At 46.8% G+C, this 20,945-nt stretch overlaps 3 protein-coding genes across 5 annotated transcripts in view; 1 reads left to right on the forward strand and 2 right to left on the reverse strand.

The window, feature by feature from the left end:
- Positions 1 to 360: 360 nt before the first annotated feature.
- LOC110538154 (prohibitin) lies at positions 361 to 3,909 on the reverse strand. The gene is made up of 7 exons (XM_021624785.2): positions 3,762 to 3,909; positions 3,160 to 3,254; positions 2,655 to 2,816; positions 2,400 to 2,542; positions 2,081 to 2,197; positions 1,780 to 1,875; positions 361 to 1,589 (listed from the first exon to the last, which is right to left on the reverse strand). Exons 2-7 carry the CDS (start codon positions 3,242 to 3,244, stop codon positions 1,377 to 1,379), a joined length of 816 nt encoding a protein of 271 aa, XP_021480460.1. The 5' UTR covers positions 3,245 to 3,254; positions 3,762 to 3,909; the 3' UTR covers positions 361 to 1,376.
- Positions 3,910 to 5,315: 1,406 nt separating this feature from the next.
- Positions 5,316 to 11,383, forward strand: LOC110538155. 3 transcript variants are annotated; one of them, XM_036938216.1, is made up of 6 exons: positions 5,316 to 5,675; positions 6,351 to 6,534; positions 6,980 to 7,083; positions 7,178 to 9,961; positions 10,243 to 10,451; positions 10,893 to 11,383. In XM_036938216.1, exons 2-6 carry the CDS (start codon positions 6,351 to 6,353, stop codon positions 10,996 to 10,998), a joined length of 3,387 nt encoding a protein of 1,128 aa, XP_036794111.1. In that variant the 5' UTR covers positions 5,316 to 5,675; the 3' UTR covers positions 10,999 to 11,383. The 3 variants fall into 3 exon arrangements, with proteins under 3 accessions (XP_036794111.1, XP_036794112.1, XP_036794110.1); XM_036938217.1 differs by having other exon boundaries at positions 5,316 to 5,670; positions 6,330 to 6,534; XM_036938215.1 differs by having other exon boundaries at positions 5,319 to 5,670.
- Positions 11,384 to 11,516: 133 nt separating this feature from the next.
- LOC110538156 (synaptic vesicle membrane protein VAT-1 homolog) overlaps positions 11,517 to 20,945 on the reverse strand; it is a 42,223-nt gene continuing 32,794 nt past the window's right edge. The window contains exon 6 of the mRNA XM_036938218.1: positions 11,517 to 17,433. Within this exon, the coding sequence (XP_036794113.1) occupies positions 17,140 to 17,433 (294 nt within the window). The 3' untranslated portion in view covers positions 11,517 to 17,139. The remainder of the gene's footprint in view (positions 17,434 to 20,945) is intronic.

The following is a 20,945-nucleotide window of genomic DNA, read 5'->3' on the forward strand; positions in this document are numbered from 1 at the left end:
AGCATAGCCAGGTTTATATTTATAAAACTACCGCTATTTTAGTTCGTGTATGAACTACAGTGTATATATTTGTGCAATGGTAGCCTAGTAAATGTTTGTTCTCTGCCTCAATGTAAACATAAAAAAAGATGCTTAGGGAGTCCTTTCAAACTCTACACAGAATTTACTCAATCGCAGACAAAAGTCTAAGTGGTCTAACTGGTCTAAGTTTCATATTTATGCACACAAGTGCAGGTATTCACAATTGGATGCAAAACTCAGAATATATTTATAGGGCCCTCTTGTGGCTATAAATGAGAGAACCATAACTTGAACATCAACCGTGTCACATTTCAGAGATTTGGTACACACAAAAAGAGCTGCTGTAGAAATAGGACAATTTTATTGTTAAGTTGAGACATATTGAGTGGAATGCGGGGACTTGCATATCCTCCCTCCAAAATAAGACACAGCGACAAACTTTAAAGAATCAGGGAAGGTTGCGACACTTGACCATCTTCCAGGCACGTTTCATACCACTGGGCTAGAAGGGACATGTCACTGAGGACCATGGATGAGGTGGTGTGGACAGCATGCTAGTAAACCAAAGATGATTCTGTAGAGGATCCAATCAAGTAGAGGGGAGTGCAGCACTGGGACTCCATGGCAATCAAACTGGGAGGATTTTAGGAAAGCTAGCTGTGAGAGGACATTTGACAGGCCATCGACACAATAGACTAAGTCAAAGGGATGGTAGATTCAGAGTAATATTTATAATATACGGCTCTGGGTAGATTAGTTCAGATCATTTGTACGATGTAATTTAAAGTTATGAGTGGAAAAACAAGGGTGCTTTGGATCCTACACTACTTTGGTGTATAGCAGCATCTTATTCACCCATGGAAGTTTGTGCTTGGCTAAGATGAATGTAAATCCAGTTGATTAAATTGCTTGTCCTCTCAGAGCAATAAATCCCCAGTATTGTGATTGCTGTGGTGGTTATAATAGTGCTAAAATGTTCCATCCTTCTCATGACATTCCAAACAGCTCTTCCCCTAAATTAACACAATTACAACTTCTTCATATCACAGGACTCTGTCACTGCGCTGAATTTGCCAGACAATGCCAAGGTAAATACAAAATCAGTGATGCAGTAAATTGACTTACTATATGTAGTTTACCATAGATCAATCCTAAGGCTCCCTCTTCCCCACACACTGCCCAGACTTCAGAACCTTATCATGGACCTTTCCACACTCTCAATCCGCCATTATTTCACCAGTCCATAGTTAGTCGGAGGAGAGTGTGTGAAGGTGGACACCCGTTCCCTCACCCCCTCCATGGCCCATGCATTGGCTGGTCACAGGGAGGGGCGGTTAGGTCAGGGTGTGTGGGTCTCACTGGGGCAGCTGGAGGAGTGTGCCCTGGCCGGCAGGCAGGTAGGTGATGTTGCGGGAGCGGGACAGCTGGAAGGCGATGTCCTCGGCAGCCTCCAGCTTACGCAGCTCTACCAGGCCATCTCCAGCCTCCTGCAGGGAGTTAGCAATGAGCAGGGCGGCCTGAGAGTCACCCTCCGCTGAGATGATGGCTGCCTGTTTCTGTTGCTCGGCCTGGGGGAAGTAGAGAAGAAACACACTGTTGACTTCTATTCATCCTTTATAAAAGGTGTGCAAGGTCAGAATCACTTGGTTGTTCAGGGTCACTTCTAGCTTCAAATGTATTAAATGCATGTTCATCATTCTTATCACCTTAAAGAATAAATCTGTCAATGTCTCAAACAAACCCTTTCATCCTTCTTACCTTCTCCACGACAAACCTGGCCCTCTCGGCCTCCTGCTGAGCCACCTGCTTCATCTCAACAGCCTCTGTGAACTCCTTACCGAACGTCAAGTGTGTCTGAGGAAGAAGGAACATGATGTCTTCAATTAAAAACACAGAACATGTACAAGTAACGACCAGAACCACTGGGTAAAACACTGTTGCTTCCTTACTCATTAGAACAATATGAAACGTTAACAATATTTTTCTGCGCACTCACAAGATATTATAAAATCATAGGAATTAGTTGTTTTGAGTATTATTCCTTTAAACAGCAGCTCACCAGTGAGACGTCATCCAGGATGAGGCCGAAGGTGTTGGCTCTTTCTGTCAGGTCGTCACTGACCTGCCGAGACACCAGCTCTCTCTGGGTGATGAGCTCACCGGCATCAAACCGGGCCTGTGAGGTGCACACAAACACACCCATATAAACACAAACACAGATAAAATAAAAAACAGGATAGCATAGACTTCACTGCAACCCAATGCCACTCAGACTTTTTTTTATGACAAGGCCTCAGAGGTGGAAACACAAGTCTGTTTTTACCCCCAAACACCAGGGTAAAACCTTAATGGAAATGCGGCATTAGTCTAACACTCACCACCACGGACTTGAGGACCTCTGTGGTGATGGACGGCAGTACCCTCTCGTCGTAGTCCTCGCCGATGCTGGTGAAGATGCGTGGGAGCTGGCTAGTCACTGGCCGGAAGAGGATGCGCAGTGTGATGTTTACATTCTGCAGATCTGTGTGTGTGGGGGAGGGGGGGGGGGGGGTAAAAGCTTTTAGTATGTCAGAGAAAGACTAAGTGTGAAGGCTAATATGCCGGTGCCGGTCCTCGTGACTCATGTTAGTTACCTTTGCTGCCTGTGATGACAGGCACGTTGCGTGGACGAGAACGACAGTCAAAGATGATAGGCTTCTGTACCCAGGGAATGAGGAAGTGGGTTCCCTCGCCAACTACGGCGTCTTGCACTCCCCGGAACCTGTCAAATATAACTGCCCGATGACCTGCGTCAACTGAAACATTAAGAAATATTAGGCCAATTCAGGTTTGTAGTGTTATGGAATTCACAACTTTAAGTCTTATGTCATTCCTAATATTGCAGCAGGTGGCCTAGTGGTTAGAGCATTGGACTAGTAATCGGAAGGTTACAAGATCAAATCCCCGAGCAGACAAGGTAAAAATCTGTTCTTATGCCACTGAACAAGGCAGTTATAAACAAATTCTTATTTTCAATGAATAAGAATTTGTGGGTTAACGGACTTGCCTAGTTACATAAAGGCTTCATATAAAATCAAAACCCAGGTGTTTCCATGATATCAAGATCAACTGATCCATTTACAGAGCTCAATGTCTCACCATTGAAGAGGGCGGAGTTCACAACACCTCCACCAACGGCGAGGGCCAGCCCCAACTTCCCGATGGATTCAAATAGTTTCGCCATGTCTGCGGCCCTGAAAGAAAATGTATTTAAGATTATAGCTCTTAATCATATTATTGAGTATGTGGTGGTATAATATATCTGCAAATAGGTAAGTAATCACTAAAGCTATCCAGAGCTCGGAGTTATTCCATTCTGACGTGATGGCCTTGGTCTGTCAATGATGCCAACGCTACATTAGCTAGCCAAGCAAGCAGACTTCGCAACAAAAAACGACTAAGACTATTTAACTAGCTATGTGAATTGAAACAGGACACGCAATGTCACACCTGGGCCTGTCATGCCAAACGACAGCATTTGTTACCCTGATCTAGAGCTATCATGACAATCTGTAGCTACATGCTCACGCAGCGACATGAACTTGCAAATCGGTCGCTCGTGTCATTGTTACTCAATGCGTACCTTCCCGGTTTACGGAATAATTACACATAACTAGTCACACAGCAATATCTGACTATTAGGGAGCTTTGTTAATTATATATTGATACATGTATATAGTCAGAACTACATTACCACTCACCTACTGTTTTGTCAGTTCTGTCTATGACCTCCAACAGAGCCAACGTTAGAACGCATGAATTATTTTTCTACAAAGCATGCGCGTCAACTTGTAACAAACTCCTCTCTGATTGGATAAGTAGTGCTCCGGGAACTTGTTTATCGATTAAATTCATTGGCTAGTGAGAATATCGCTGAGCATTCTGGTTGCTGAAGTCCACCAACTATGATAATAGTAATTTTACGATTTAATTAAGCAATAAGGCACAAGGGGGTGTGGTATATGGCCAATATACCACGGCTATTGGATGTTCTTAAACACGACCCAACGCGTAGTGCCTGAATACAGTCCTTAGCCGTGTTATATTGGCCATATACCACAACCCCAGAGGTGCCTTATTGCTATTATAAACTGGTTACCAACGTAATTAGAGCAGTAAAAATACATGTTTTGTCATACTCGTGGTATACTGTCAGCCAATCAGCATTCCGGGCTCGAACCACACAGTTTATAATGATAATTATATATTTCTGTCATTTGAACAGGGTTGAATCATAGAGTTTCTAACCCCCGAGGGGCAACTCGCAAGACTTGCGGAAGACTTGTGAAACAGACCATGCAGACCGGGCCAAGGTTTGAGAAGTCAATGAGAGAAGTGAACAATTATTCGTTAGTTGTTAATTTTCTCAAAATGTAAAGGCACAACCTATATTTGAGTCAATGTCTTAAGTAGTTGAACATGTTATTACTCCAACCTCGTGAAACTGACAAACTAACACGTTTTAATGTTATATCGAAGGAATGCCTTTGATTTGACGGTCTGCACAAGCGCAGATCAGCGGGAGACAACCCGTTAGACCCGATGATGTGCTTCTGCGCATGAGTTAGGTAGCCATTGTCGCCATGACATCGCCTACAAGTGTCATCGGGGATTTCTATTGGAGAAGCATCTCTTTGGCGAGAATAATGTCTAGGCAGATGTTTGACTGTTTCTTCTTAATTTTTCAACTTTTGAGAGGTTAGTGAGACATATTGTGAAAATAAAGTTGAACTTACTGTTGAACTTACTTCAGTGGCTGGCTTCACACACACACACACACACACACACACACACACACACACACACACACAAGATTTGGCATGGGTCCCCAGATCCTCAAAAAGTTCTACAGCTGCACCACTGAGAGCATCCTGACCGGTTGCATCACAGCCGCCTAGTATGGCAACTGCTTGGCATCTGACCATAAGGTGCTACAGAGGGTAGTGCGTACAGCCCGGTACAACACTGGGGCCAAGCTTCCTGACATCCAGGACCTACATACTAGGTGGTGTCAGAGGAAGGCCCAAAAAATGGTCATTACTTTAGTCACCCTAGTCATGGACTGTTCTTTCTGCTACCGCACGGCAAGTGGTACCAGAGCGCCAAGTCAAGGACCAAAAGGCTCCTTAACAGCTTTTACCCCCTAAGTCATAAGACTGCTGAACAATTAGCCCCCCCCCCCCCCCCCCCTTGTTTTTACACTGCTGCTACTCACTGTTTATTATGTACGCATAGCCATTTTTACCATAACGGCTTACCCCCGGCCAAACCTTCCCCTAACCGTAACCCTAAAACTAACCCTAGCTCCTAACACACACACACACACACACGCACGCACAATTTGTTGAAAGACAAATGGACAAATGTATTTCATTATTGGCCAATTCTAATCTAGGTCTTCAGTTGACCAATGCACTGATTCATTTTTGGACCTGTGAACCTGGCCTTATGTTAGCCCCCTGGCGTTTGAAATGAAGAACAACAACAATCTTAACCCTCCAGTTCCCACTTCATTTAGTTTCACTTTCCATCCATGTTTTGAACAACATGCAAGGGAAGCACGTCCACGTCTTTGGTGCGAGACGAGAGATATGAGAGGCTTCTAAAAAGGTACGGTAAGGATATTTGCGTTGATATCATTGTGAAAAAAGGCAATGCCTTGAAGAGCTCTACTTTGAGGTTATTTTAGATTGTGTCTTTGGATTTGTGCACTTCCTTGAAGTTTCATTTTCTCAGTCTCGTCGTCCGCACACTTACCCATTCCTTTTCACAGATGTGATCTGATGGTCAAAGTGATCGTTTCTTTTATAGAGCGGGAAGGGAATGGATAACTATGCGCACTCATCTAGCGTTTATTTCTGAAACAGTGGATGAAAGTGATTTGACGCATACTGTGCCTACTACTGGTCGATTGCTCTTTGTGGACTCCATTTGAACCTCGAGCAGTCAGTGCGCATGTCATGTGAACAGTTCGCACATCTCTCTTTACAGTATACTATCAACATCAACCGTACCTCAAGCCGTTTCCATAGCATTGACCAACGTTGACACAACAGTTAACAAAACGACGTTTATGTTGGTGAAGTTTCCTGGCAACGTCCAGCAGAGGGTGTAATTTGATCAAATATCCAGATAACCCCCCACAAAAAAATATTATGTTGGCCTATTACGTGTCAATGACAAATTTATTGACAATTTACGATCAGTGGTTATTGTTGAAGGGAGACTTGGCTTGGTATACCCACCTATATATTCCTCCTGTATGTCAGTAACCCAGTTTTGCCCAGCAGATGGCGGAGCAGTGCAGGACAGTAAGGGTGAGTGGCCTGCCCACTGATATGAAGGAGGACCGGCTGACAGACAAGCTATACATCTACTTCCTGAGGGCCAGGAATGGAGGAGGGGAAATAGCACATGTCACCATTGTCAAGGCAACACCCGGCTCTGCCCTCATCACCTTTGAGGACATTGGAGGTCAGTAGGTGTGCGTGTGTGTGTGTGTATATATAATGTGTCTGAGGCTCCCGGGAGGGGAGGGCTGGTGGGGTGCGTAGGGGATGGAATGTGAATGAGAAGAGATCAGGAGACTGGAAACTTGATGGTGGTAAATGGACTATTTCACCATAACGTAGAGGCATAAAGTAACTACCGTACATCGTTGCCACTGCGAAGTTCCTTCTCAGTAGATTTCCATCTGGCTTGTTGACCATAGCCACTCTTTTTAAACGTCATTTTGCATCCATTTGCAAATTAACGGTGAAATGCAAAGTATTATGCTTCGTGTCCTGCCACCATCGATTAGCGGTGGGCTCGGGGGTTGGCATACATTTCAAGGAGAGGCCAGGGGCAGGAGTGCTTAGTAACGGTGTTTCTCTGACTGAGATTGATTGAGCTCTTGTACTCTGGTGACCCCACACAGTGGCAAGGAGCGTGCTTCAACATGGCCGACACATTCTGACGGTGGACGGGAAGAAGTATGAACTCACCTTGAGTGAACCTCACAAAGACCTGAACCCAAATAAGGTATGTTGTTGACACAATATTGGGAGAAAGTGACACATTTTTGATTAGACTTACATGCTCTCCCTCTTTCTCCCCCTCTCTCTCTCCCGTTCAGGTCATCTTGAGCATGTCTGTTACTTTGGACTACAGCCAGCTACCTGGAGGAAAGGCAGCATTGACCAGCCTTGACAGGAGTCATGATCTCCAGATCCGCTATAACAACCCAGAGCAGCTCTGCACCTTGCAGGGCCTCTACTCCCAGGTCCAGGCTGCACTGGCCCAAATACTGGGGCTCCCTGGGGTCCTGGCCTCCACAGATACACCCCCAGCTGGGGCCAATGGTGTTCTGGGAGTCCTCACTAGAGGCACTAGGGGCCAAGTGAAAAGGACTCATACCCAGGAGGCAGCAGACCATCACAGGAGAGGTGATGAGCAAAGTGATCGAGGCTCAGGCCCACTTAGGGACTTTACGTCTGGAGGTCAGGGCTGGGAGGGGGAGGGGACAGCCCAGGCAGAGGGGGGTGCTGTGAGTCTGTCTGAGGAACCCCCCATGGTGGAAGAGGACCTCTCCCTGATCATGGATGCAGACTTGTTCCACTACCTGCAGTGGCACTGTGGAGGGGAGTACCAGGAGATCCTCACCCATCATGGGGTAGAGGTGGTGGACGTGACCGCTGAGGGGCTGACCACCCTGTTCCTACAGAGAGTACCCGGGGTGGGGGACATTGGGCAGGAGAGTCTGAGTGGGGCTCGTGCGGACCTGAGCCGGCTCTACCAGGAGAACGAGTCCAGGCTCCGGCGAGCCCAGCTGCCCAAGAGTGTCCTCTCTCCCAGCGGAGGCCTGTCCAGGGCCATGGAGGGCCTGCGGGTCAGGCTGCCCAAGCTGCTGCTCAGTGAGGATGACAGGAACATCTACATAGTTGGCAACAGCAGCGATGTGTCCGAAGCCAAACAGTTCCTCCTCCTGGGGGAGAGAGAGGAGGCGGTGGAAGATGTAGCCAGCTTGTTACCATCTCTCTCATCCACATCTGGTTCCTCCAAGCCAGGGGAAGAGGAGAGACTCACACCCACTCTCTCCTCCACAGCAGGAACACCCCTGGACGCCAGGGTAGATAAGCTGCTGAAGCAATATGAGACAGAGAGGAGGACGGAGGGGGCCCGAGGGTATAAGTTTGCCCCCCGCTTCAAGGCATTAGGGCCGGCTGGGCTAGGGACCAGACCTAGGGACACAGTGATGGTAGGGGACACATCTCCAAGTGTACGACCAGGTTTTGGACCCATGTTAGGCCATGACCTGTTTGGCTCAGACAGAGCAGGGTCAGGTGTTGGGGGACTCTACAGGCAAGGTACACAGGGTAGTGGAGAGGATATCCTGTTCAAGAGAGGTGACCCTCTGTTCACCCCTTCCTCTATGGAGAATGGACTCTTCCTGAGCTCATCACCAACAGACCTTGTGCAGCAGGGTGAGACAGCCCCATTCACCTCAACTCTGAACACCTTGTCAGGGGGCACCACCATCTCAACCTCCGGGTCAGGGTCCACCCTAAAGCGGGCCAGTAGTTTCTCTGGGCGGGCCAGGTCCAAGGTCCAGGACCCAGGACAGAGTGAAGCTGAGAAAGCCACAACCAGAGCCAGGCGGTCCAATAGCTTGGACAGGAGAAATGCCTACAGTGCAGAGCTAACCGTCTCCATGGTGATATGGAATTACATGAAGGAGGCCTACGCCACCCGTATACAGGACATGACCTCTGACCTGCAGATGAGGGAGAGCCAATCAGACAAAAGTAGTGACATCACTGTCATCCTTAGGGGGGCGGAGTCATCTGTGCTGCACACCTGTCAGTTGGAGATGCAGAGGCTGGTTGCCATGGTGAAGACAGACTTCTGTTTGCAGGAGTTGCGTCTGGCTGAGTTAGGCGTGTCTGACCCAGCAGATGAGACTTTAGAGGTGTGCTGTGCTGAGGTGAGGCAACGGTTCAAGAAGGTCTCCATCCAGACAATGAGAGGTAGTGTGTTTCTGATCGGCCCCAAGCAGCTGTGCTCCCAAGTGGGTGCAGCACTGAGGGAGGTGTTCCCTGGGGAGACTGGCCAGAGGGGGGGACAAGAGGACTTCTCTGTCCCGTCTACCTCCACTTTCAATCAGTCCAGTCCATTTCAGGTGAATGGGGTCCAGAACTCCACACAATTTCAGACCAATAGCCCTCAGTGGATGTCTGAGACTCAGCGAGGGGGAGAGGAGGGGCCTGGTGCCAACAGGAAGAAGAATGACGTCCAAAGGAGTGATTCTTCCAAGAGGATGAGGAACAGCGAATCAGAACACAAGAACACAGTTGTTAGCCAATCACCAGCGAGGAAAGACCCTGTCATAAAGGAGAAAGTGGAGAGGGGAGGGACCATGGAGGCAGACGGGAGCAAGACTGACACATTTCTCAGCCATTCAGCGATAGGCAACGGAGGAAGGCCCGGAGCAGTGAATGGTGGCGGTACCAATCAAGACATGGTCGCGCCCCCAAAAGAAAGCAACATGAGATCCGGAGTGACCCAGAAGGACAACAGCAGACAGTTTAGTGGAGCAGAGAACCAGGAGAGGCCCGGGTCAGGGGGAGCTCTGACACGTCACGACCCGGGAAGGTCTAGTCTGTCTGGGGCACGGACACAGATCTGTGTGTGTGGGGAGAGTGGGGCGTCAGTGACGAGGACAGGGTGTGGGATGACCCTGTGCCCACAGTGCCTTCTCAAAGCCCACGTCCAATGCAGGGTTTGCCCCAAGGCTGAGGTGGCAGTTCCACAGGGTGTCCAGGGTAACATGAGCTACTCTGAGATGCCCTTCAGCCTGCCAGGCCATGGCAGAGACGCCATCGTTAAGATCACCTACTGCATCCCAGATGGCATTCAGGGGGTAAGGGCAGGACTTCTCTACCAGGCTATCTGATGGGCCAAATACTGTTGACATTCTAAATGTGTCATGTCATTCATGTGTTATTTTTTTCAACTGTCCAAATGCTCTCTTGGCATTATTAAATCAGCTTATATTCAGATGTTAAGTTTAAGTATCCCTTGTCAGTAATGTCTTGCTTTGCATTTCTAAGTTCTGTCATGTTTAACTCCTAACACTGTCTGTTGGCTATTGCAGTCTGGAACACACCCCATTATCTGCCACCTGTCCCTCTCTTGTTGTAGGAGGGCCACCCCTCGCCTGGCTCTGGGTTTCGGGGGGGAGTATTTGAGGCCTACCTTCCCCTATGTGAGAGGACCAGAAAACTCCTACCGCGGCTGGAGAAAGCCTTCAGGCTAGGCCTCACCTTCACTGTGACGGGCAGGGAGCCAGCGGCCAGGGTCAGCTGGGACAGCATCCCCCACAAGACCAGCCTGCAGGGGGGCAAGTCTGGGTGAGTACTGGAGTCACAGTACCCATTAGTGGCTCTCGACTGAAATAGCAACAGTAAAGAGCAGAAAGTCGGGGGTCAATGTTATGTGCTGGACGTTTTGTTACCTAGATTGTGTCCCAAATGCCATATTCCCTTTATATTGCACTACTTTTGGGAATATGGTGCCATTAAGGATGTAACCTATGTAAGGAAAGCCCTATAGAGCTCTGGTCAAAAGCAGTGCACTATGAAGGATTAGGGTGCCATTTAGGATGTAACCTATGTAATAAAAGCCCTATAGAGCTCTGGTCAAAAGCAGTGCACTATGTAGGATTAGGGTGCCATTTAGGATGTAACCTATGTAAGGAAAGCCCTATAGAGCTCTGGTCAAAAGCAGTGCACTATGTAGGATTAGGGTGCCATTTGAGATATACACCATAATGTAATTTTGTGTCCACACAGGAATGGTTATCCAGACTCCACCTATCTGAGTCGCCTGTCTGAAGTACTGAGGGCTCATGGGATTGAGGAGGCCCCTGCCAAGTCTCAAGTCACAAACAAAACCTGACAAAGATAGTCTTTTCTGTGTTTTTACGAAGGTGTTTGTGTCTATCCGGTGTTTAATCTGTACGCTAATGTCTTTTGCACTGTGTCCCTGGACTCCCTAGAAATCTTGGAACGCTTGTGTGAGTCTGTATAGTAATAAGCCAATGAGAGAAGTTATTTTGGTTCTTAAGAGTTTTTTTTATAGTTGTGCTGTTGCTCATGCTTAAATCAGGACCAATTGATTTCCACAGATATTTTACGGATGATAGTGACAGGATATACTGAAAAGTGTTTGAGCTACTATTTTAATTGGACCAATACTAGTCCTGGCAGCTGTTGTTTATTTGATCTGTCCTGTGTTTTGAATCCCTAGAGACTTGACAGTAAACATTCCCGTCTTTATCTTACCCGTGCATATCTTTCCTGTACTCCCGCCACTGACAGCATTCGCATTCGTTATGTAAACACACTCAACACATGAGCCACAACATATCAAGTAATTGCAGTTCAATATTGTTTCCTCGCAGTAAAATCAATCAATTCTTTTTTTTTCTTTCCGTTATGCTTTTTTATTAGTCGTGGAAAACATGTAAGGCATATGGTAACATTACACATTGAAGCGTTACAAGCTCTAGAGTCCATACTGTGGACAGCATGGCACCCACGTACGCAGTGAAACCCAGACAAGCACAGAAGCAGCATCAATTCAAAAGGGTTTAAAAAAAACAAAGTGGAGACAACTTAGTAGACGAGTGGAAAACGACACTGTGGACAGAAGGAGAGACGGAATGACAAAATCAACGTGTAGGTCGAATAGCTGTCTCACAGTAAACCGTGTGTGGAATCTGAGCTGTCTGGACGGGAAAGTGACAATGGACCTGTTTTTCATGAAACTTTCCCGTAGACGGGTTCAATGTGCATCTTGTTATGAGGCTGACTTGACAGTGCCAGATGAGGGAAGAGGAGGGGGTATGTGTGCAGTGAGGAGAGGCGAGGGGGGGCAGGAGCGGGTATAGGTGCAGTGATTTGGCTGCTGTTGGCACCATGATGATGATGAGGGTGGAAAGGGAAAGGGACTCCCTCTGCACAGAGACACTACTGAACAATACAGTGGAAGGAATAGTGAACTATACACACATGCCTTTTTTTCCGGGTCACCTACACACAGATCCTAGTGTACTATACACATCGTAACAAGCCAAATGCACCAGACACTCACAGCATTTCTATAGAGTTGTGGAATGTGTTGGTAGTTGGCACATGGCAACAATTTTTAGTGATTGCTAATGAAGAGCCAGAGACAGCCAGAAGCGGTTGGGTTGTTTTCTTTTAGGGGAGGGGTGGACGGGTGGGGGCTGTACGCCTCTGGATGTGGTAATAATCTCCAGACTGGGATTATCTTTCTAACTAGGAATACACTCCACCCAGCACTGCGATTGACATAAGACTGGGAAAGAGAACGATATAGTGTGTGTGTGTGAGAGAGAAAAACAAAGACAGACAAATGTACTCAAAGGCAGTCATTTCTGATCAAGAGTACAGGAGGCTGTTTGGAATGACCTGTGAGAAACCATGTGAAACAGTGATATTACTGCTGCCAATCAAATGAAACCCTTTTTTTTACTCCCAAGAAACAATCAGCATGTTATCTAGAACAATATAGCTGGGCGCTGTGATGTTTTCCAATGCATGAAATGCCTTAGTTTCTCGAAGGATCATCTCTGGTTTTAGAGCTCTTGCATAAGAATGTGTGTCTGGCTGGAAAAGCAATTCAAGCTGACATACAACGTAGATTCACCAAGCTGGAAAAGCAATCGGGCGCTAGGGGTTGGGAGGAGTGGGTTAGGGCTCAGGCACAGCCAACATCAGATTCATCCTCTCCTCTCTGACTCCCAGTTACACCCCACGCCCTAGCCACTCACTACACCCACCCACCCACCCACCCGTGTGCTGCAGCTGAGTTCATCTAAGAGACCTTTTGGTTCTATCAAACAGGAAGAAAAACATTGAATCAAATGACATAATCTCTGCACCACATGCCATTGGATGCATGCAATTTAATTCCAGATGTTAATGTGATGTGTGTGTATGGTATGATGAGTGTGTGCATGGAGAGGGGAGAGGGCGGTGCTTTGGCTAACTGATAATTGACTAGAACCAAAGAGCTCTCGAGGTGCAATAGAGAATAATGGAATGTCTGAGACCAACAGGCTGTATGTGAACTGGGATCGGCTTTAGGACAGATATGTTGCATCTGGGACAGACCTAGAGCTGGGTTTCTATCTGTGCAGCTGTGCCATATGGCCTCGCTATGACATCCCCTACACATCTGCTAACTCACTCTCTCTCATCCCATACAAACCATTTGGAATCAGGCTAAGAGAAACAGGAAACCGGAGTATGGTGGTGTTCACAAAGCTAAACTAGAGAGAGGTGGATGAAAGAAATGCTCCATGATTCAATGATTCGCCTGGTCATGTATATTTTTTAAAGAATCCGTTTTAAAAAAAATATTTTTATTTTTTGGGGTTGCAATTCTAAGAAGATTTGAGTTTGTTTGCTTTGCTGTGCAGCCTAATCGTCCATGCACCTTGTCCATTCACTGTTATGGAGATTATATGGAATGAATGTAAACGCATAGGCCTGTCGACTGATGTGGGATCAGTTTGTTGTAGTAGATGTCTGAGGCCTGATAATACTCTTAACACATTTCGCTGATCTGAGACTAGCACAATGAGGAATTTGGATATGGAGGGAAGTGCCTCTCAACGAGATATTGTGTCTATGTGTGTGTGTGTGTGTGTGTGTGTGTGTGTGTTAGGATTGAGGCATGAGAGCAAGACCCCAACCAATCAGAAACAACTAGAACCTTTTGTAAACTGTAGCAAAACTCTATCAGCACCCATAAGCATTTGGGACAGAAATCATACACAGATTGTTTTTGTTTTTCTACAAGGTCATAGGAAAAGTACCCAGAAACATTTTTTCTTCTTCTCCTTTTCATTGAATGCACCGTTGTAGTCAAGGCATTGGCAGAGGAGTACATACAGTTTGGCACAAATGGTCAGGCCCAACAGAAAGGCTCATCACATTGAAAAGGAATGTAGTTAGGAAGGTCCCTGCGTAAAGAGTATGAACTTTGAACTTTAAACCCCTTGGAAAACAAAACAAAAAAACATTAAGTCAAACAACAACAAAAAAAAGATACCTATTAAGTAAAACATCCTTTTACTGAAGCATTAGCTTCTCACATGGCATTCAGAAAACAAAAGCACCGGTCCACGGGTTCACAGAAGGAGCCCAGCAGATCAGAAAATAACACTAACCAGAGCCTGACAGAACACAGTCACTCCCCACACCGGCATGGCACTCACACTCCGTCCCAGGCCCACTGCTGTCCCCGCTACACCGGGTCGTCACTTTCACAGCCATGGATGAATGAATGGTTTCATTTGAGCTGCCACCCAGGAGAAGCTGGCAGAAGTTAGAGGAGGAGATGAGTGTTTGTGTTTTGAGTGCATGCAAAAATGTCACTTCCACTGTACTTCCAGTGAGTTTCAGCAGATACAGTATGGTCTCTTTGAGTGGGGAAGGAGCGGAGCGGATTCAGAGACAGTGGGACTGGAGTGGGACTGCCATGCCTGGAAGTGCATTAAGATCAGCGAGCAGAGTGCAAAATACCTATACCAACTGTCCTCTTAACATTGGCCTCGTCAGAGAAGGGGAGGAGAGAGAAAGAGAGAGAGAAACAAAGGATTAGAGCTAGACAGCTGTGAAGCAGATAAAGAGTGCAAGGAAGGGGAGGTTGTAATGGGGTTGAGGAGGTGGGAGTCTTTTCTTAACCTGACAAACGACCTGAGGACACAGACATCTTCACACAACAATGACTGACACACAACATGAGGGAGGTCACTCATGCTAACACAACAACTTCTTTACAAAGTCACTAGTCACCATCTGAGACTCTTCACAGACAGGCAGGCGGACAGACAAGTGTGTAAAGAGCATGGATTCTCACATATTTCCAAATGGGATAGTAGTGGGGTGTTTTTGAAGCCCGTACTGCAGGACTCCTGCTCATAACGGGTTTAGCTTCCGCCCATGGTTTATTATAGACAATTCATCTCTGACGTAAGAATGAATATCAGATTAATTCAATATCATTTAGAGGAGGACGTAAACAAAACCCCGCTTTATTGATACAAAGGAGTCGCCTATAATCAACTTCTGAAAACCAGTCTTGCTGTTCTAAATTATGTCCACAAGGGGCAGCAGTGCATTCATATGGGAGAGGCCAACTACTGATTGTGGCCCTAGGTGTGCCACCAGCACACAGACTATATGGGATTTGAATGTCCTCATAATATACCGATACAAATAGAAATATTTCCAGAGTATAGAAACCTGGATATTAGCCTGATTTTACTGCTCTGTACTACAGCTTTAATACTAAAGCCGAGGTTTCATTAGACAATTTACTGCTCACTCACACACTCACTCTCGATAGACCGAGAAATAGACCAGAGCGCCATCTCTGACGAGCCTGGTGCCTGTTGCTATGCCGACCACAGAGAGAGAGAGAGATGTAGAGAAAGGAGAAGGGGGAGGGACGGGTGAGAATGCACAGCAGCAGGAGTTTTTTTTACCCTTCTAAACTCCCCTGTTTCAGATCAGGGTGAACGACAGGCAAGCGGTCACTGTGAAAGGAGTGGAATGTCAGGGGAGCAACAGGGTCTGATATCAAGGAACTGGGTGGCATTCAACTCTATCTTACTCCGTTCACATGTCTTCATGTCTCTACACAACACTGCCCCTTTGAACACATCGCCCTGTGTGTGTGTGTGTGTGTGTGTGTTTGTGCGCCTTGTTTGAAGAGAGACAATTTTCTCTCCTAATTGACACTGTGCACTGCTTGCCAACAGTTGGTTCATTAGAAACATCAGTGACTATAGAGCACTAAAACTAAGCCCTAATTTCTCCTTCCCTACTTAATACTGGACCAAATGGCTCATTAATTCTCTGTCTGGAGCTTCATCCTGTCACACACTATTGTCTGGTCTCTAGTGCGTCACCTCTAGGATTATGGGATTTGTAGTGTGGGCTCAGCTGTGAGGGCGGAGCTGTGTGATACTAGAAGTGCCATGGCATTTAAGGGACGTGCCACTAACCTTTCTTTATATACTTAAATAAAGAGTGGGTAGTGGTGATTGACAGGGGAGTTCTGTAAACCACTGGCTTTGGAGTCAAGCATCACACAGCCATGCAAACATCTCCAGGCGAGCTGACAGCCAATCACAGACAAGCAAACACTGACTGACTCATGCACAGTGACATAACAAAACACTGGACCGTATGTGAGATGGTGGGTGGGTGTGGTTCTGTTTGTCTGTCTGTCTGTCTGTCTGTCTGTGGGTTTATACCATAGGGAGAGGGGGAGGGGTAACTCAATAGAGGGAGAGGGGAGGAAGGAGAGGTGACAGGTGGAAGTCAGGGCAGGGCAATTTAGCATAGTGGGAGTCGACATGGAGGGAGGAGGGGCACTGTGTGAGTTGGAACGGGGCGAATTATCGTTGTCAAGGCAACGGTGATGCACCCCAGGCCTGGGAATTACACCCACACTGTCCCTCTGTGTGTCTCTCTCTCGGACTCTCTCTCTGGGGTCTCAACAGGCAACACCTTCAGACAGTTATCACATGAGTCAAAGGAGAGTTTATCGTAGTGGTCATTTTCCCATGGTGGCGAGGTGAGGGCGGGAGCTGTTCTGTGAGCCCGGCTATCATTAAGGTGCCTTGGGATGAGGGAGCGTGAGGGATTCAGAAATAAGGTGACCCTTGCTTGAGTGGGGAAGGAGAGAGAGGGGAGGAGGGGGAGGGGTGGGTAAAGGCCCAGGCCTGAGTATTCGCTGTCAGAGTGGACTGGGAAGGGGTCTGAGAGATGATGGTAGGGATGACAGAGTGACTGCTGTGCAATGTGTCTATAAAGCCCACCCTCATCCCCTGCTCTCCCAACTCCAATCCACACACACACCACACATCCCTTTCCCTCCCCCACCACATTTCCCCTGCCCTGTCACCCCCTCCCAAACCAAACCCCTGCTCCCAGGACAAGAGCTCCCCTATGGTCTGCCTGCCTGACTATCCATCCATCCATCAATCCCTCACTCTCACTTCTCTTCTTTCTTGGGCTCCTCCTTCTTCTCCTCTTTCTTCTCCTCGTTTTTCTCCTCATTTTTCTCCTCCTTCTTCGGCTCTTCCTTCTTCTTCTCTTCTTTCTTGTCCTCCTTCTTGGAGTCATCCTTCTTCTTGTCGTCTTTCTTCTTGTCCTCCTTCTTCTTGTCCTCCTTCTTCTCCTCTTTCTTAGGCTCCTCTTTCTTCTCCTCCTCTGGCATAGGCTCGGTGATGAGGATCACCTTGCCGATGTTGTTTCTCTCCTGCATTCTCCGCATGGCATCGCCCACCTGGATAGAGAAGCAGAGGCAGAGAGAGAGATATGAATGAATGAATGATGGACAGTGGGAGAGGGGGAGGGAGAGTAGATATCCATCTACCATCATTTGTCCAGGACTGTTGGTTTGTCTTTCACACAAATATGCATACATAACCACATAACCCCCCCCCCCCACACACACACACTAAATTTCTCTCCAAACCCATAGAAGACGATGATGCCAGGCACCACAAGCATAATTTGCCCAGTCTATCACTCCTTAAACATAAACTACAGGCATGTATCAGAACGTAGGAGAGTGAAATTTGTACAAACTTTAGTGGGAGGATGTATTAATAGCTGAGAGAGAGGGAGAAAGATGGAGAGGGAGAGGTCGTGTACACATGAGCCTGAGTCAGTGTTTGACAGACAGAAAGCAAGAGCAAAAGCTTTAGATGGAGAATCATGTAGACCGAGAGAAAGAACGAAGAAAAACTGGTGTAATTATGAATCATTATTCTGTGTTTAAAAATTCTAATGCATTGCTAAATTCTACATTTATTTTCATTTGAAAGAACTTCAGTTTAAAACTGTCTATGTCGTCCGCGTATGTTTAATTAAACCACAGGATAGATAACACGTAGGGGTCTCATTGAGAGCTGGACAATGTATTGATCATGTCACATTACCATCATTGACTGACTGGTTTCTAGGTGCCTGTCACAGTGTCACGTCAGAGGCCAGTCCCCAGGGTTGTGCCACAGCCAGGATTGATTGACCCATAGGTTTCTTCCTGTCCTGACTACCTGTCAATCATAGTGACAAAGGGGCAGATCCTAGACAGGCCAGTCCCACCCTATACCGACCGCTTGGCTCTGCCTAATGACTGTGTCTGTCTCTCCATCAGAGGAGGCTGGTGGGAGGAGCTATAGGAGGACGGGCTCTGTGTAATGGCTGGAATGGAATAAATGGAACATGGAGTGAAACATGGATTCCATGTGTTTGACGTGTTTGATGATGTTTCAGTTAATCCATTCCAGCCATTACAATGAGCCCATCCTCCTATAGCTCCTCCTATCAGCCTCCTCTGCCCTCCACCCCTCCCTTCTACCCCCACCCACTCCAGCCCTCACAGGCAGGCAGACCACCTAACGACCAATGCCACGGCAACAGAGGGCCATCTCCTAGCAACCCAAAGCCTTGTCAAAGCTTGGCCCTGAGATACATACACACACACATACACACACAGGCATGGAAGAGGGGGAGTCATGTTGGAGTTAAGGAGGGAGAGGAAGAGAGGGAGGGAGCAACTGGTGATATTCAGATGGACAGAATGCTTAAAGATGCAGTCCGGGATCTTAAGCACTTACAAATTTGTAACATATTGTACGAATTGGAATAAAAGATGGCGCTGAAGAACATGGCTGACGTTTTACATTCTCCCAACCAATTGTGCTACTTTGTCATTTATTTTTGCGTTTTGTGTATTTTTTTTAACTTATTGTGTACATAATGTTGCTGCTACCGTCTGTTATGAGCAAAAATAACTTCTGGACATCAGAAAAGCGATTACTCACCGCGGACTGGAAGAAACGTTTTCCTTTAACGAGTCTGATGAGAAGGATATCCTGCTTTCACTGGAACAAGCCCAGATCCACACCTTTTGAATGAAGAAAAGATGCCGAAAAGGGGCCGCAGATCGGGCAGCCTTCTGAGAATCCGGAGGCGAGCGAGTAAACTCCCACTGCCTTCCATTCTTCTTGCTAACGTGCAATCATTGGAAAATAAAATTGATGACCTACGATTAAGATTATCCTACCAACGGGACATTAAAAACTGTAACATCTTATGTTTCACCGAGACATGGCTGAACAACGATACGGACAGTGTAGAGCTAGCGGGATTTTCCATGCCCCAGCAGAACAGAGACGCTACCTCTGGTAAGACAAAGGGTGGGAGTGTGTGTCTTTTCGTCAATAACAGCGGGTGCGCGATATCTAATATTAAAGAAGTCTCGAGGTATTGCTCGCCTGAGGTAGAGTACCTTATGATAAGCTGTAGACCACACTATCGACTGTTTTCTCTGCTATCGCACGGCAAGCAGTACCAGAGCGCCAAGTCTAGGACCAAAAGGCTCCTCAACAGCTTCTACCCCCAAGCCATAAGACTGCTGAACAATTCATAAAATCGCCACCGGACAATTTACATTGACCCCCACCCCTCCCTTTTGTACACTGCTGCTACTCAGTGTTTGTTTGCTACCTATGCATAGTCACTTTGCCCCCACCTACATGTACAGATTACCTCAACTCGCCTGTAACCCCTGCACACTGACTCGGTACCAGTGCCCCCTGTATATAGCCTCGTTATTGTTATTCTTATCGTGTTACTTTTTATTTTAGTCTACTTGGTAAATATTTTCTTCTTCTTGAATTGCACTGTTGGTTAAGGGCTTGTAAGTAAGCATTTCACGGTAAAGTCTACACTTGAATTCGGCGTATGTGACAAATAAAGTTTGATTTGATACGAATTGCCCAAAAATGCTATATATGTACAGTGGGGGGAAAAAGTCCTTGATCCCCTGCTGATTTTGTATGTTTGTCCACTGATAAAGAAATGATCAGTCTATAATTTTAATGGTAGGTTTATTTGAACAGTGAGAGACAGAATAACAACAACAAAAAATCCAGAAAAACGCATGTCAAAAATGTTATAAATTGATTTGCATTTTAATGAGGGAAATAAGTATTTGACCCCTCTGCAAAACATGACTTAGTACTTGTTGGCAATCACAGATTCTTGTAGTTGGCCACAAGGTTTGCACACATCTCAGGAGGGATTTTGTCCCACTCCTCTTTGCAGATCTTCTCCAAGTCATTAAGGTTTCGAGGCTGATGTTTGGCAACTCGAACCTTCAGCTCCCTCCACAGATTTTCTATGGGATTAAGGTCTGGAGAATGGCTAGGCCACTCCAGGACCTTAATGTGCTTCTTCTTGAGCCACTCCTTTGTTGCCTTGGCAGTGTGTTTTGGGTCATTGTCATGCTGGAATACCCAGCCACGATCCATTTTCAATGCCCTGGCTGAGGGAAGGAGGTTCTCACCCAAGATTTGACGGAACATGGCCCCGTCCATCGTACCTTTGATGCAGTGAAGTTGTCCTGTCCCCTTAGTAGAAAAAGACCCCCAAAGCATCATGTTTCCACCTCCATGTTTGACGGTGGGGATGGTATTCTTGGGGTCATAAGCAGCATTCCTCCTCCCCCAAACACGGTGAGTTGAGTTGATGCCAAAGAGCTCCATTTTGGTCTCATCTGACCACAACACTTTCACCCAGTTGTCCTCTGAATCATTCAGATGTTCATTGGCAAACTTCAGGCGGGCATGTATATGTGCTTTCTTGAGCAGGGGGACCTTGCGGGCGCTGCAAGATTTCAGTCCTTCACGGCGTAGTGGGCTACCAATTGTTTTCTTGATGACTATGGTCCCAGCTGCCTTAAGATCATTAACAAGATCCTCCCGTGTAGTTCTGGGCTGATTCCTC

The sequence above is a fragment of the Oncorhynchus mykiss genome, chromosome 12, assembly GCF_013265735.2.
Source record: "Oncorhynchus mykiss isolate Arlee chromosome 12, USDA_OmykA_1.1, whole genome shotgun sequence".
Lineage (NCBI taxonomy): Eukaryota > Metazoa > Chordata > Actinopteri > Salmoniformes > Salmonidae > Oncorhynchus > Oncorhynchus mykiss.

Excerpts from the sequence above, each read along its gene's own strand:
- LOC110538154 (XM_021624785.2), bottom strand. The coding sequence starts at position 3,244 with ATGGCGAAACTATTTGAATCCATCGGGAAGTTGGGGCTGGCCCTCGCC. Across the intron at positions 2,543-2,654 it reads TGTCATCACAGGCAGCAAAG|ATCTGCAGAATGTAAACATC; the intron begins GTAACTAACATG and ends CCACACACACAG. Across the intron at positions 2,198-2,399 it reads AGGTCCTCAAGTCCGTGGTG|GCCCGGTTTGATGCCGGTGA; the intron begins GTGAGTGTTAGA and ends TGCACCTCACAG.
- LOC110538155 (XM_036938216.1), top strand. The coding sequence starts at position 6,351 with ATGGCGGAGCAGTGCAGGACAGTAAGGGTGAGTGGCCTGCCCACTGAT. Across the intron at positions 9,962-10,242 it reads TCCCAGATGGCATTCAGGGG|GAGGGCCACCCCTCGCCTGG; the intron begins GTAAGGGCAGGA and ends CTCTTGTTGTAG. Across the intron at positions 10,452-10,892 it reads CTGCAGGGGGGCAAGTCTGG|GAATGGTTATCCAGACTCCA; the intron begins GTGAGTACTGGA and ends GTGTCCACACAG.